General features: G+C 41.0%; 1 protein-coding gene across 4 annotated transcripts in view; it reads right to left on the reverse strand.

Moving 5' to 3' along the window:
• DOCK8 (dedicator of cytokinesis 8) overlaps positions 1–12,781 on the reverse strand; it is a 241,650-nt gene that overhangs the window by 149,391 nt on the left and 79,478 nt on the right. For all 4 annotated transcript variants that reach the window (XM_055294375.2, XM_055294377.2, XM_063609923.1 and 1 more), the window contains 2 exons: positions 7,728–7,851; positions 290–502 (listed from right to left, as the gene is read on the reverse strand). In XM_055294375.2, coding sequence (XP_055150350.1) covers positions 290–502; positions 7,728–7,851 — 337 coding nt within the window. The remainder of the gene's footprint in view (positions 1–289; positions 503–7,727; positions 7,852–12,781) is intronic.

The following is a 12,781-nucleotide window of genomic DNA, read 5'->3' on the forward strand; positions in this document are numbered from 1 at the left end:
GACCCTTGAAACGTTTGGGGATTAAATGAGATGCTCTTAGTGAACACATTTTGTAAAGTGCTGTGAAAATTCCAGTTGTTATTATTATCAGAATCCCATCTGTATGATAATCAATATTGGCTCTGCTATGACACACAGGCTTGCCTGAGTGAAAAACAAGGCCCCAGAAATCATACAAGTGAGCCCCGGCATCATGGGCTGCTATACAGTAATAATGAACAACACAATTGTCCACACGACTCTCAGAGTTTTCACTGAGATTCTCCAGTATGGAAACAGTGGCACCCACCTCATCCACTGATGGGTAAAGGGCAAAGAGCTCGGCCTGCCGATTGGTCCTCCGGGCCTCCTCATTCTGCTTCTCAAAGTCCTCGGCACTCACTTGCTGCAGGAGGTTTTCTAGCCGCTTGTCAGGCTGCAGGCTGCGGAGGTCAAAGTCACAGGCAGTGACGGGGCCTTTCCCAGACACATCGCACAGCACATTTAAGTGGCGGGGGCCTGCCTGTGAGGGAAAACAGTGGGTCTTTGTGAGAGAGACAGCGAATCTAAAACGAGAACTGAAGAATCTTGGATGTCTCAAGACTGCTCCAATTTGGGACTGCAGAATCTCAGCCAGGCCTCAAGTCTTCTGAAGAAACTGGGGATTTGACGAGAATGACATCTTAGCTTCCTGGATCGACTATTCTAAAATTAAACGTCTTCTTGTCACCTGGAAGCAGGTAGTTACTCATCTTATGCAGACAAACCAGTCCTGAGGAAAGGACTGAAAACAGCACTACATTCCTGTCGGCTGTTGGCTTGTTCTTTCCTGGGGCTGGGGGGCCGAGCCTCTTAATGAACCATGCTCATGTCGCACACTAGAGCAAAACAGAGCTGGAGGAAGTTGTAACAAAAAGGAGACTGGGCCAGGTGCAGTGGTTTCTGCCTTTAATCCCAGTACTTGGGTAGACAAGGTGGGAGGATTGCTTGAGGCCAGGAGTTCAAGACTAGCCTAGGCAACACAATGAGACTCAGTCTCTTAAAAAAAGGAAAAAAAAAAAAAGCAAAACTTAGCCAAGCATGGTGGCGTGCACCTACAGTCTTAGCTACTTGGGAGGTTTAGGTAGGAAGACGGCTTGAACCCCGCCCAGGAGTTCAAGGCTGCAGTGAGATATGATTACCTTTCTTTGGTTTGAAGACCGAGTCTTGCTGCAACACCTAGGCTTGAGTGCAATGGCGCCATCTCAGCTCACTGCAACATCTGCCTCCCGGGTTCAAGCGATTCTCCTGCATCAGCCTCCCTAGTAGCTGGGACTACAGGCATCCACCACTACATCCGGCTATTTTTGTATTTTTAGTAGAGATGGGGTTTCACCATATTGTCCAGGCTGGTCTGAAATTCCTGACCTTAGGTGATCCGCCCCCATCAACCTCCCAAAGTGCTGGGATTACAGGGGTGAGCCATTGCACCCGGCCCCATTTAAGTCTTTAATCCATTTTGGCTGCTATGTAATATGATCACAAGTGACATCCTCTCACGCTTTGCTATATTGTTTTGACAGAAGCAAGTCCCAGGTCCCACCCACAGTCAGGGATGAACATCACAAAAGTGTGAATGTCACAGGCCCAGATGATGAGACAAACATAGAATTTGTCTGCCACATTAATTTTCTGATAATAATTTAAAGTGCGCATCTAGCTTCTGTAATAAAGTACTATTTTTAAAATATCGGGCTCATGCCTGTAATCCCAGCACTTTGGGAGGCCGAGGTGGGTAGATTACCTGAGGTCAGGAGTTCAAGATCAGCCTGGCCAATATAGTGAAACCCCATCGCTACTAAAAATACAAAACAATTAGCCGGGCGTGGTGGCCAGTGCCTATAATCTCAGCTACTTGGGAGGCTGCGGCAGGAGAATCGCTTGAAGCCGGGAGGCAGAGGTTGCAATGACCCGAGATTGTGCCACTGTACTCCAGCCTGGGCAACAAGAGCGAGACTCCGTCTCAAAAAATAAGTAAATAAATTATTGTATTAACTTTTTAAAAATGTAACAGAGAAAAAGATTATAAATGACCCTACAAGTTACTAACTTCTTTGTGAAAATTTTTTTTTAAAGTTAGGCCAGTTCTAATTACTGTGCTTCTAAGCTTCTAAAGTTAAAGTGTATTTAATAAAGCTAAGAGGAAAGATCGGATTTTTTTTTTTTTTTTTAGACGGAGTTTCGCTTTTTTTGGCCAGGCTGAAGCGCAATGGCGCAATCTCAGCTCACTGCTGCCTCTGCCTCCCAGGTTCAAGTGATTCTTCTGCCTCAGCCTCCTGAGTAGCTGGGATTACAGGCACGTGCCACCACGCCTGGCTAACTTTGTATTTTTAGTAGAGACAGGATTTCACCATGTTGGCCAGGCTGGTCTTGAACTCCTGACCTCAAGTGATCCGCCTGCCTTGGCCTCCCAAAGGGCTGGGATTACAGGCATGAGCCACCACGCCCGGCCACAATGACTTCTTCTGCAATCCAGCCTGGGTGACAAAGTGAAACCCTGTCTCATTAATTAATCAATTAATTCATTCATTCACAAATAAATAGATAGGAGACTGCACCGGGAAATAAAGAGACCTTGTCTTAATCTCCACTCAAAACTTGGTTTTTGAAACTGGAAAATAAGATGATTTGTGAGGAGCCTTCCAAATTAAATTGTGTATAAACACCAAAGCTGAATGTAATGCTTCCAAAGATCGATGTGGGAGTGGGCAACACTTTTCTACAGGAATTTGGTAACAGTTATTGGATTAAGCAACAACAACAAAAAGGAAAAAATTTGCAACTCAAGCGGTGTCCACTTTTGGCTGCGGTGTGCTTTAAGAAAACAACCTTAAATCAGTCACAAAGTGTATGCTTTATTCCATTAGGAATGTCTTTGTAATTGGGAACTGCGTGCCTTGAACCAAAGACTCAGCAAAAAATGTATAACTGTAATCAACTACATGGTGTAGGACAACAAATGGATTAATGGTAAATATCTATAAAATTTATGGCAAAATGTTATTCTCAAAATTCTACTAAATGGACGTACTACTGGACAATTTCTTCGTACTACACATTTTTTGTGACATCTACCTCACAAAAGTACTACTCTACTAGATCATACATTTCTAGCACATAAACTGAATGTGCTAGAAATAATCAACATTAACATTTCAATTAATAATACTTTTGTTTTTCTTAGAATTTATAAGAGTTTGAGGAAAATGAGTTTAATTTCCCAAATTTATTTAAAAGGACGTCAAGGTACATAAAAGTCAAAAGTCTAACATTACTCATCCCTTAATCTAGAAATTTCACTTCTAAGAATTTATCCGTAGGGTATAACTGGCAAGTGTGCAAGAACGTGAGGTCAAGAGCATCTCTGAAACAGTTTGTGATAGCAAAACAATAGAAGTAAACTAAATGCCCCCAAAAAGGAAGTATTAAGAGATTTTAGAACTTTCATAAAATAGAATGTTATGCAGCCATTAAAAGAAAGAACCTGGCCAGGTGCGGTGGCTCATGCCTGTAATCCCAGCACTTTGGGAGGCCAAGGTGGGGGAATCACGAGGTCAGGAGATCAAGACCATCCTGGCTAACATGGTGAAACCCCGTCTCTACTAAAAATACAAAAAATTAGTCAGGTGTGGTGGCACATGCCTGTAGTCCTAGCTACTCTGGAGGCTGAGGGAGGAGAATAGCTTGAACTTGGGAGGCAGGGGTTGCAGTTAGCCGAGATCGTGCCACTGCACTCCAGCCTGGGCGACAGAGCAAGACTCTGTCTCAAAAACAGAAAGAACCCGTATTAATTGGAAGAGAAAGATAATCACAGTACATTGCTAATATGAAAAAGGAAGTTATGCAATATTATGTATAATATAATCTAATTTTTATAAAATCTACATGTACCAAGGAATCTTATCATATATGTGTTTAAATTTTATAAATCTAGCTATGTGGCCTCACCATTCTACCCAATAAGAAGGTGCCCAAGAATGAAAGTGGAATTGAAAACATTGCTGTCATCTCACAGTCTGAGATTCTCTCCATGATGAGTATTATTCCAATATTTCAAAACAAACAACTTTTGTACAATTTGGCTCTTTAAAAAAATTTAATAGACACATAATAGTTGTACCTATTTATGGGATACAGTGTAATATCTCAATACCCGTGTACGATGTGTAATGATCAAATCAGGGTAATTAGTGTACCCATTGCCTCAATTATCATTTCTTCGTGTTGGGAACTTTCAAAATCCTTTCTTCTAGCTATTTGGAAATACAGAATAAATTATTATTAACTCTAGTCACCTTACAGTACTATCGAATACTAGAACTTATTTCTCCTATCTAGCTTTAATTTTGTAACTGTTAACCAACCTCTCTATTCCCTTCTCCATCCATCCTTCCCAGCATCTAGTTACCACTATTCTATCCACTACTTCTATGAGATCAACTTATTTATCTTCCACATATAAGTTAGATCATGCAGTATTTGTCTTACTGTGCTTGGCTTATTTCACTTAATGTCCTCCAGACTCATCCATGTTGATGCAAATGACAGGATTTCTTTTTTTTATGGCTGAAGAGTATTCTATCGTGTATACATACCACATTTTCTTTATCCATTCTTCTGTTGATGGATACTTAGGTTGAGTCCACGTCTTGGCTACTGTGAATAGTGCTGCAATAAAAATGGGAGTGCAGATGTCTCTTTGATACACTGATATCCTTTCCTCTGGACATACATCCAGTAGTGAGACTGCTGGATCACATGATCAACTTGGCTCTTAAACACAGACAGTGGGCCGGGTGCGGTGGCTCACGCCTGTAATCCCAGCACTTTGGGAGGCCAAGGTGTTGGAGATCAGGAGTTGGAGAGGTCAGGAGTTGGAGATCAGCCTGACCAACATGGAGAAACCCCGTCTCTACTAAAAATACAAAATTGGCCAGGCGTGGTGGCGCATGTCTGTAATCCCAGCTACTCGGGAGGCTGAGGCAGAGGAACTGCTTGAACTCGGGAGGTGGAGGTTGTAGTGAGCCGAGATCATGCTATTGCACTCCAGCCTGGCAATAAGAGCAAAACTCCATCTCAAAACAAAAACAAAAACAAAAAACACAGCACAGTGACTTGAGTTCTCTGCTAGTATGCTGCAGGAAAGCATGTGCTTTGTGTGTATGCTGGTCTTCACCTATGGTTTCTTGGCTCCAAATTCACCCTTTTATGCTTTGTTCTTTGATGCTGGGTCAGCAAATCATATTTCCGCTGTTTCTGCTGCTCCCTTTAGGTTCTGTCAATAGGGAGCCCTATAGGGTTACTGGATGGTTCAAGGAGGTCAGAGGGCCTGGCTCCTTCCTCTTCCTATTCCTCTCACCTTCGTAGTGACAGTTGGTTCTAGCCTTCAGTTCTTTTGGTACTTCCAGAATCACCCTTACCTTACCTCCTTGAAGGTACCAGCACCAGCCGGGCAATTTCTCCTCCTGTGAGGTGTGAGTCCAGGCTCCATGAGGTTTTTGCCTCCGAGATCCTGAGATAACACCACCAGCTGGGCAGTACCTTCTCAGGGATTTCAGTCCTTGCTCTCAGGCTCCTCTTCTGAGCTTCTACGTTCTGACAACTCCAAGCTCTTCCCCTAGACCCGTAGTCCTCAAATTGTGGTCCTGGGACCAGCAGCAACAGCATCACTTAGGAAATGCTAATTAAAAAGTATGAGGTTCACCCTCCAGACCTACTGAATCAGAAATTCCAGCAGACAGGGCCCAGCAACCTATGTTTGAACAAACCCTCTGGGAGATTCTGATGAAGCTAAAGTGGAGAACCACTGCCATATACCCCAGCCCCAGGGTGGTGTGCTGTTTTCCATAATGACGATTTTAGGATAGCCTCAATTTTTCCCTTTTGGTTCTCTCAGACCTCCAAAACCGGTTTAATCAATTCCCTGTGTTAAATTTCTCCTGCTGAAATACCTACTGTGGCTTCTGTCTGACTAACATTAAGAGGAACAATTTAATTGGTCAGCATGTAGGGTGAAAATGGAATTTAGTCAACATTAATGACGAAAAATTCCTTAAATCTCCCATAGAGCAGAGTATCCAGGTATTCTATCCCTCAGTAAGCCTGTCATATTTAGCGCTGGAAATGATAGCTGATTCTACTGTGGAGCTCCAAGTAAGTAGTTGGCTTTGCTTTAGGGGGACCACCTTGTCTGAATAATTAGTATTATTTTAAAACCTCGAATCATTTCCAGCATGGTGAGATTCCTGTATTATGAAGACACGTGGAAGCTGAAAACTATATTAGTTTACAAGAAGTTCTGTGCAAACTGGAACAAATTTTTTCTTCTCAATTTTATTTTTCTCATCTATAAAATGGGCAGATTGGACAGCTCAGTAGCGTTAAACACATTCACACTGCAGTATAACCATCACCAGCATCCATCTCCATAACGCCGTTCATCTTGGAAAGCCGAAACTCTACCCACTAAACAATAACTTCCTACTCCCCCCTCCCCCAGCCCTCGGCGACCACATTTTGTTTATCCATTCATTATGGATGGATACTTGGGTTGCTTCTACCTTTTGGCTGCTGTGAATAATGCTGCTGTGAACATAGGTGTATAGAGCTTAACTTTTGGAAACATGAAATTTATTTGGCTATTGTTCTTTGGCTGTTTTATGCAAATGAAGGCTTGCTTGCTTTCTGTCTTCTATTTGTTAGAGTGTTTGCTGGAGTTCTTCAAATGACCCCAGGCATTTAAAAAATTAGTTATAGAATAGTGTTGAAAGTTCATTTCACAATATGTACACTTTAACTTGAATTTTAAACTGTAATTACTTTGTAAGAATAATGACAACTGGCCGGGCGTGGTGGCTCACGCCTGTAATCCCAGCACTTTGGGAGGCCGAGGCAGGTGGATCATAAGGTCAGGAGATCGAGACCATCCTGACTAACATGGTGAAACCCCGTCTCTACTAAAAATACAAAAAGAAATTAGCTGGGCGTGGTGGCGGGCGCCTGTAGTCCCAGCTACTTGGGAGGTTGAGGCAGGAGAATGGCGTGAACCCAGGAGGCGGAGCTTGCAGTGAGCCTAGATTGCATCACTGCACTCCAGCCTCGGCAACAGAGCAAGACTCTCTCTCAACAACAACAACAAAAAAAGAATAATAAGAATAACAGTAACAGTGACCAGCATTTACTACGCACTAAGTGTACTTGGCATTATTCTAATTCTTTATGGATATTAACTCATTTAATACTCAAATAACCTCATGAGTTAGTATTATCATCCTTGTTTCCCAGGGGAGGAAACTGAAGCCCAGTAAGTTTAATTATCCTGCCTGAAGTTAGAGAGTTAGTACATGATAGAATCACTAGGAGAATGCAGGTATTCTGGCCTCAGCTTTTCATTACTCTGTAGTTCGCCTTAGTGGCACCAAGAGTCTCCGCAGGAATTGTCGTAGGGATGGGCCCAAGGTGTCTCTGTCCCCCAGTTAGAGCTTTTCCACTTTTTTCTATTTTAATCATTGGGTTTCTGGGTTTTCATTTGAACACCAATTTCTATAGCTACAAATACATTTGAAAAAATAAATCACTGACTCAGATGGTAAAGTTCCTCCTACTTAAACTTTCTATGAGTCTATCTTTCTTCTAGTTTGTAAAATCGACAGCATGCCCTCGCAGAAGAGCCCAGTAACCTGGTAACCATGTTTGTTGATAGGAAATACCTGAGCAGCGGGTTCACTGCACTCCAGGGTTTCCGACTCAAACGTCTGTTTCGGAAGCGTCTTGTGAAAATCTTTTCGGGATCCAGTCTTTTTAAAGCCACAAATTTCTGGACTTCCTTGGTTTCTTTTATGGTTGATATTTAATTTGGAGAGAGAAAGGGGGAGAGAGAGGCGCAAACCATTAGATTAAAAATAAAAGTAACGGCTTAAGTGTAGACATGGTGCTGAGAGAGCTTTCAAAGAGGGAACCAATTGTAATTTCTCACATTTAATTATACTCCAGGACTAACACAAGGCTCTGTTGTAATGAGATACGAATTTACCCCCTGGCTGGCTCATTATTAAAGGGAGGCATGGCCTGGGAAAATGCCACTTCAGAGGTGCGGTCATTTCAGCTGTGGGGCATTTGGCTCCGAGCTGAAGCTAAACTATGACCCTAGTGTAAGTGGCTGGAATAAATCTAGCAATGTGCAGAAGCCACAAATAGAGATCGTTTGAAGATAAAAATAGAGAAAACCATTTAATCTTCACATCAATGTTCTTAATAATGAATAAAGCAGGCAGGACATGGTTAAGAAAAAATAAAAATAAATGATTTATCTTTGCAAACATCCTCAATCTCCACTCTATGAACTCTGTTAAAATTGTGTTGAATAATATACAGCTATGGAAAGAGTTTAAAAGAGAATGTCTAGCCTTGTCACTGAAGAAATGAGACAGACCATCATAAGAAAGGTAAAACATATAAGTTGTCAAGTGATGACTAGAGAAACCAACATGTGTATTTCCCATTTTTATGACTCAAAGACATCTTTGGAAAACATGCTGCAAAGTCAAGTGCACAAATATGCGCCATTTTTATTTTTGTTGCGGATACGGGATATCTTATCTTTTATTTTTTTCCGACTTTTATTTTAGGTTCAAGGGATACATGTGCAAATTCATTACATGGGTAGACTGCATGTCACTTAGGTTTGACGCATGAATGATACTGATGTCACCCACGTGGTGACCATAGTACTCAATAGGCAGTTTTTCAACCCACACCTGCTTCCATCCTCCCTTCTCTAGTAGTTCCCGGTGTCTACCATGTTATCTTTATGCCCATGTTTACCCGATGTTTAGCTCCTGCTTATAAATAAGAACATGTGGTATTTGGTTTTCTGTTCCCGTGTTAATTCATTTAGGATAATGGCCTCCAGCTGCATCCATGTAGCTGCCAAAAAAAGACCCCATGATTTTGTTCTTTGTTATGGCTGTGCAGTATTTCACGGTGTATATGTACCAAATTTTCTTTATCTAGTCTCCTATTGATGGGCATCTAGGTTGATTCCATGTCTTTGCTATCGTGAATTGTGCTGTGATGAACATACGAGTGCATGTGTCTCTTTTGTAGAACAATTTATACTCCTTTGGGTATAGATCCAGTAGCGGGATTGCTGGGTTGAATGGTAGTTCTGTTTTAAGTTCTTTCGGAAATCTTCACACTGCATTCCATAGTGACTGAACTAATTTCCAACATGTTGATTTTTGCCCTTTATTTTTTTTTTGAGACAGGGTCTCGTCCTGCCACCCAGCATGGAGTGCAGTGGTGTGATTAGAGCTCACTGCAGCCTTGAATTCCTAGGCTCAAGCAATCTTCCCACCTCAGCCTCCCAGCAGGTGAGAGTATAGGTACACGCCACCATACCCGGCTAATTTTTTCTTTTTTTTTTTTTCCGTTTATTTTGATGTTTTGTAGAGACACGGTCTTGCTACATTGCACAGGCTGGTCTCAACCTCCTGGCTTCAAATAATCCTCCTGCCTCAGCCTCCCAAAATGCTGGGATTACAAGCGTAAGCCACACGCCCAGTCTATTTTTTGACTTTTCAATAACAGGCATTCTGACTGTTGTGAGTTGGTATCACGTTGTGGTTTTGATTTGTATTTATTTAATAATTAGTGACGTTGAGCATTTTTTCATATATTTTTTGGCCACGTGTATGTCTTCTTTTGAGAAGTATCTGTTCATGTCCTTTGCCCATTTTTAAATGGGGTTGTTTTTTGCATGTTGAATTATCTAAGTTCCTTATAGATTCTGGATATCAGACATTCTTCAGATTTACAGTTTGCGAATATTTTCTCCTATTCAGTAGGTTGTCAGTTTACTCTGTTGATAGTTTCTTCTGCTGTGCAGAAGCTCTTTAGTTTAATTAAGTCCCAATTGTCAATTTTTGTTTTTGTTACAATTGCTTTTGGGGAATTATTCATAAATTCTTTACCAAGGCCAATGGCCAGAATAGTATTTCCCAGTTTTTTTCTCCAGGGTTTTTGTAATTTTAGGTCTTACATTTAAGTCCTTAATCCATCTTGAGTTAATGTTTGTATATGATTAAAGGGAGGGGTCCAGTTTCAATCTTCTATATATGACTAGCCAGTTATTCCAGCACCATTTATTGAATAGGGAGACCTTTCCTCATGGCTTGTTACTGTCAACTTCGTCAAAGATCAGATGGCTGTAGGTGTGCAGCTTTATTTCTGGTTCTTTATCTTGTTCTATTGGTCTACGTGTCTGTTTTTGTACCTGGACTATGCTGTATTGATCACTGTAGCCTTGTAGTGTAGTATGAAGTCACACAGTGTGATGCCACCAGCTTTGTTCTTTTTGCTTAAGATTGCTTTGGCTATTCAGGTTTTTTGGTTCCACATGAATTTTGGGATAGTTTTTTTTTTTAATTCTGTGAAAAAATGATGTTGGCAGTTAAGATAGGAATAGTAGTGAATCTCAAAATCTCTTTGGGCACTATGGCTGTTTTAATAATACTGATTCTTCCTATCCACGAGCACGGAATATTTGTCCATTTGTTTGTGTCACCTCTGATCTCTTTCAGTGTGTTTCATAATTCTCATTGTAGAGATCTTTCACCTGCTTGATTAGCTGTATTCCTAGGTATTTTATTCAAAACAATAAAATAAATGGAATTGCATTCTTGATTTGGCTCTCAACTTACACATTACTGGTGTGTGGAAATGTTACTGACTTTTGTACATTGATTTTGTATCCTGAAACTTTACTGAAGTTGTTTATCAGTTCTAGGAGCCTTTTAGCAGGGTCTGCAGTGTTTTCTGGGTACAGAATTATATTGCCTGCACTATGACAGAGCTAGTTTGACTTCCTCTCTTCCTATTGGGTTGTCTTTTATTTCTTTTTCTTGCCTGATTTCTCTGCCTAGCACTTCCAGTACCATGTTGATATACGTGGGGGGAGTAGGCATCCTTGTTTTGTTCCAGTTCTCAAGAGGAATGCTTCCAGCTTTTGTCCATTCAGTATGATGTTGGCTGTGGATGGTTGAATAATAGACGACTCTTATTATTTTGAGGTATGTTCTTTCAATGCCTAATTTGTTGAGGGTTTTTAACATGAAGGGATGTTGAATTTTGTTAAAAGCCTTTTCTGTGTCTATTGAGATTATCCTGTGGTTTTTGTTTTTAATTCTGTTTATGTGATGAGTCTCATTTATTGATTTGTGTATGGTGAACCAACCTCGCATCCCAGGAATAAAGCCTACTTGATTGTGATGAATTAACTTTTCATTGTGCTGCTGGATTTGGTTTGCAGTATTTTGTTGAGGATTTTTGTGTTGATGTTCATCAGGGATATCGGCGTGAAGTTTTCTTTTCTGCTTTGTCTCTCCCAGGTTTTGGTATCAGAATGATACTGGCTTTGCAGAATGAGTTAGAGAGGAGTCCTTCCCCCTTGAATTTTTGAAATAATTGCAGTAGGATTGGTACTAGCTCTTCTTTGTATGTCTGGTATAATTTGGCTGTGAATCCATCTGATTAAGGGCTTTTTGGGCTGGGTTTTGTATTACTGATTCAACTTCAGAACTCATTATTGGTCTGTTCAAGATTTCAATTTCTTCCTGCTTCAATTTTAGGGGGCTTGTGTGTTTCCAGGAATCTATCCATGTCTTCTACGTTTTCTAGTTTGTGTGCATAGAGGTATTTATAACAGTGTCTGAGGACTTTTTATATTTCTGAGGCATCAGTTGTACTGTCATTTTTGTCATTCCTGATTGTGCTTATTTGGATCGATCTTCTCTCTTGTTTTCTTTATTAATCTAGTTAGTGGTCTATCAACCCTGTTTATTTTTTTGAATAACAAACTTTTGGTTTCATAGATCTTTTGTACGGATTTTCACGTCTTAATTTTTTTCAGCTATGATTTTGGTTATTTCTTTTCTTCTGCTGGCTTTGGGTTTGGTTTGCTATTGTTTTTCTAGTTCCTCCAGGTCACACACCATTTTGTTTGATTTCCTGAACTATAGAAAAACCACCAAGCTAGTAAAGGGACATGAGGTGATACTGGAAGGTATTAGGCAGATCAAATGCCAGATAGATAAAGTAAGAAATATAAGAGAGCTACTAGCAATTATACAAATACAAAGTTTATAACTCTGGCACAGAGAGCAGGTATTTGACCAATTTTAGTTGACTGAATTAATTAAAGAATAAGATGTCCCGGTGATGTCTGTAGGAAGAACAGGACACTCTCTCTGGATTTTATTGTGTTCTGAAGACAAACAATTTGTTTTGAGCCAAAAAAAAGAAAAAAAAAAAAACAAGAATTAGCCTAGAAAAGAGGTAAGACTAGCTTGGTGACTAATTCAAGTCAGGGCTTACCATAATGGGCCATCTTTTTTTTTTTTTTTTTTTTTTTTTTTTTTGAGACGGAGTCTCGCTCTGTCCCCCAGGCTGGAGTGCAGTGGCACAATCTCCACTCACTGCAAGCTCCGCCTCCCGGGTTCACGCCATTCTCGTGCCTCAGCCTCCTGAGTAGCTGGGACTACAGGCGCCCACCACCACACCCAGCTAATTTTTTTGTATTTTTAGTAGAGACGGGGTTTCACTATGTTAGCCAGGATGGTCTTGATCTCCTGACCTTGTGATCTGCCCGCCTTGGCCTCCCAAAGTGCCGGGATTACAGATGTGAGCCACCGTGCCCGGCCATAATGGGCTATCTTTAGCGTCCCCTGGCCACTTGAATTTCTCTGACCCAAACCTATATTGCTAG

This window comes from Symphalangus syndactylus, chromosome 9 (genome assembly GCF_028878055.3).
Source record: "Symphalangus syndactylus isolate Jambi chromosome 9, NHGRI_mSymSyn1-v2.1_pri, whole genome shotgun sequence".
Taxonomy (NCBI): domain Eukaryota; kingdom Metazoa; phylum Chordata; class Mammalia; order Primates; family Hylobatidae; genus Symphalangus; species Symphalangus syndactylus.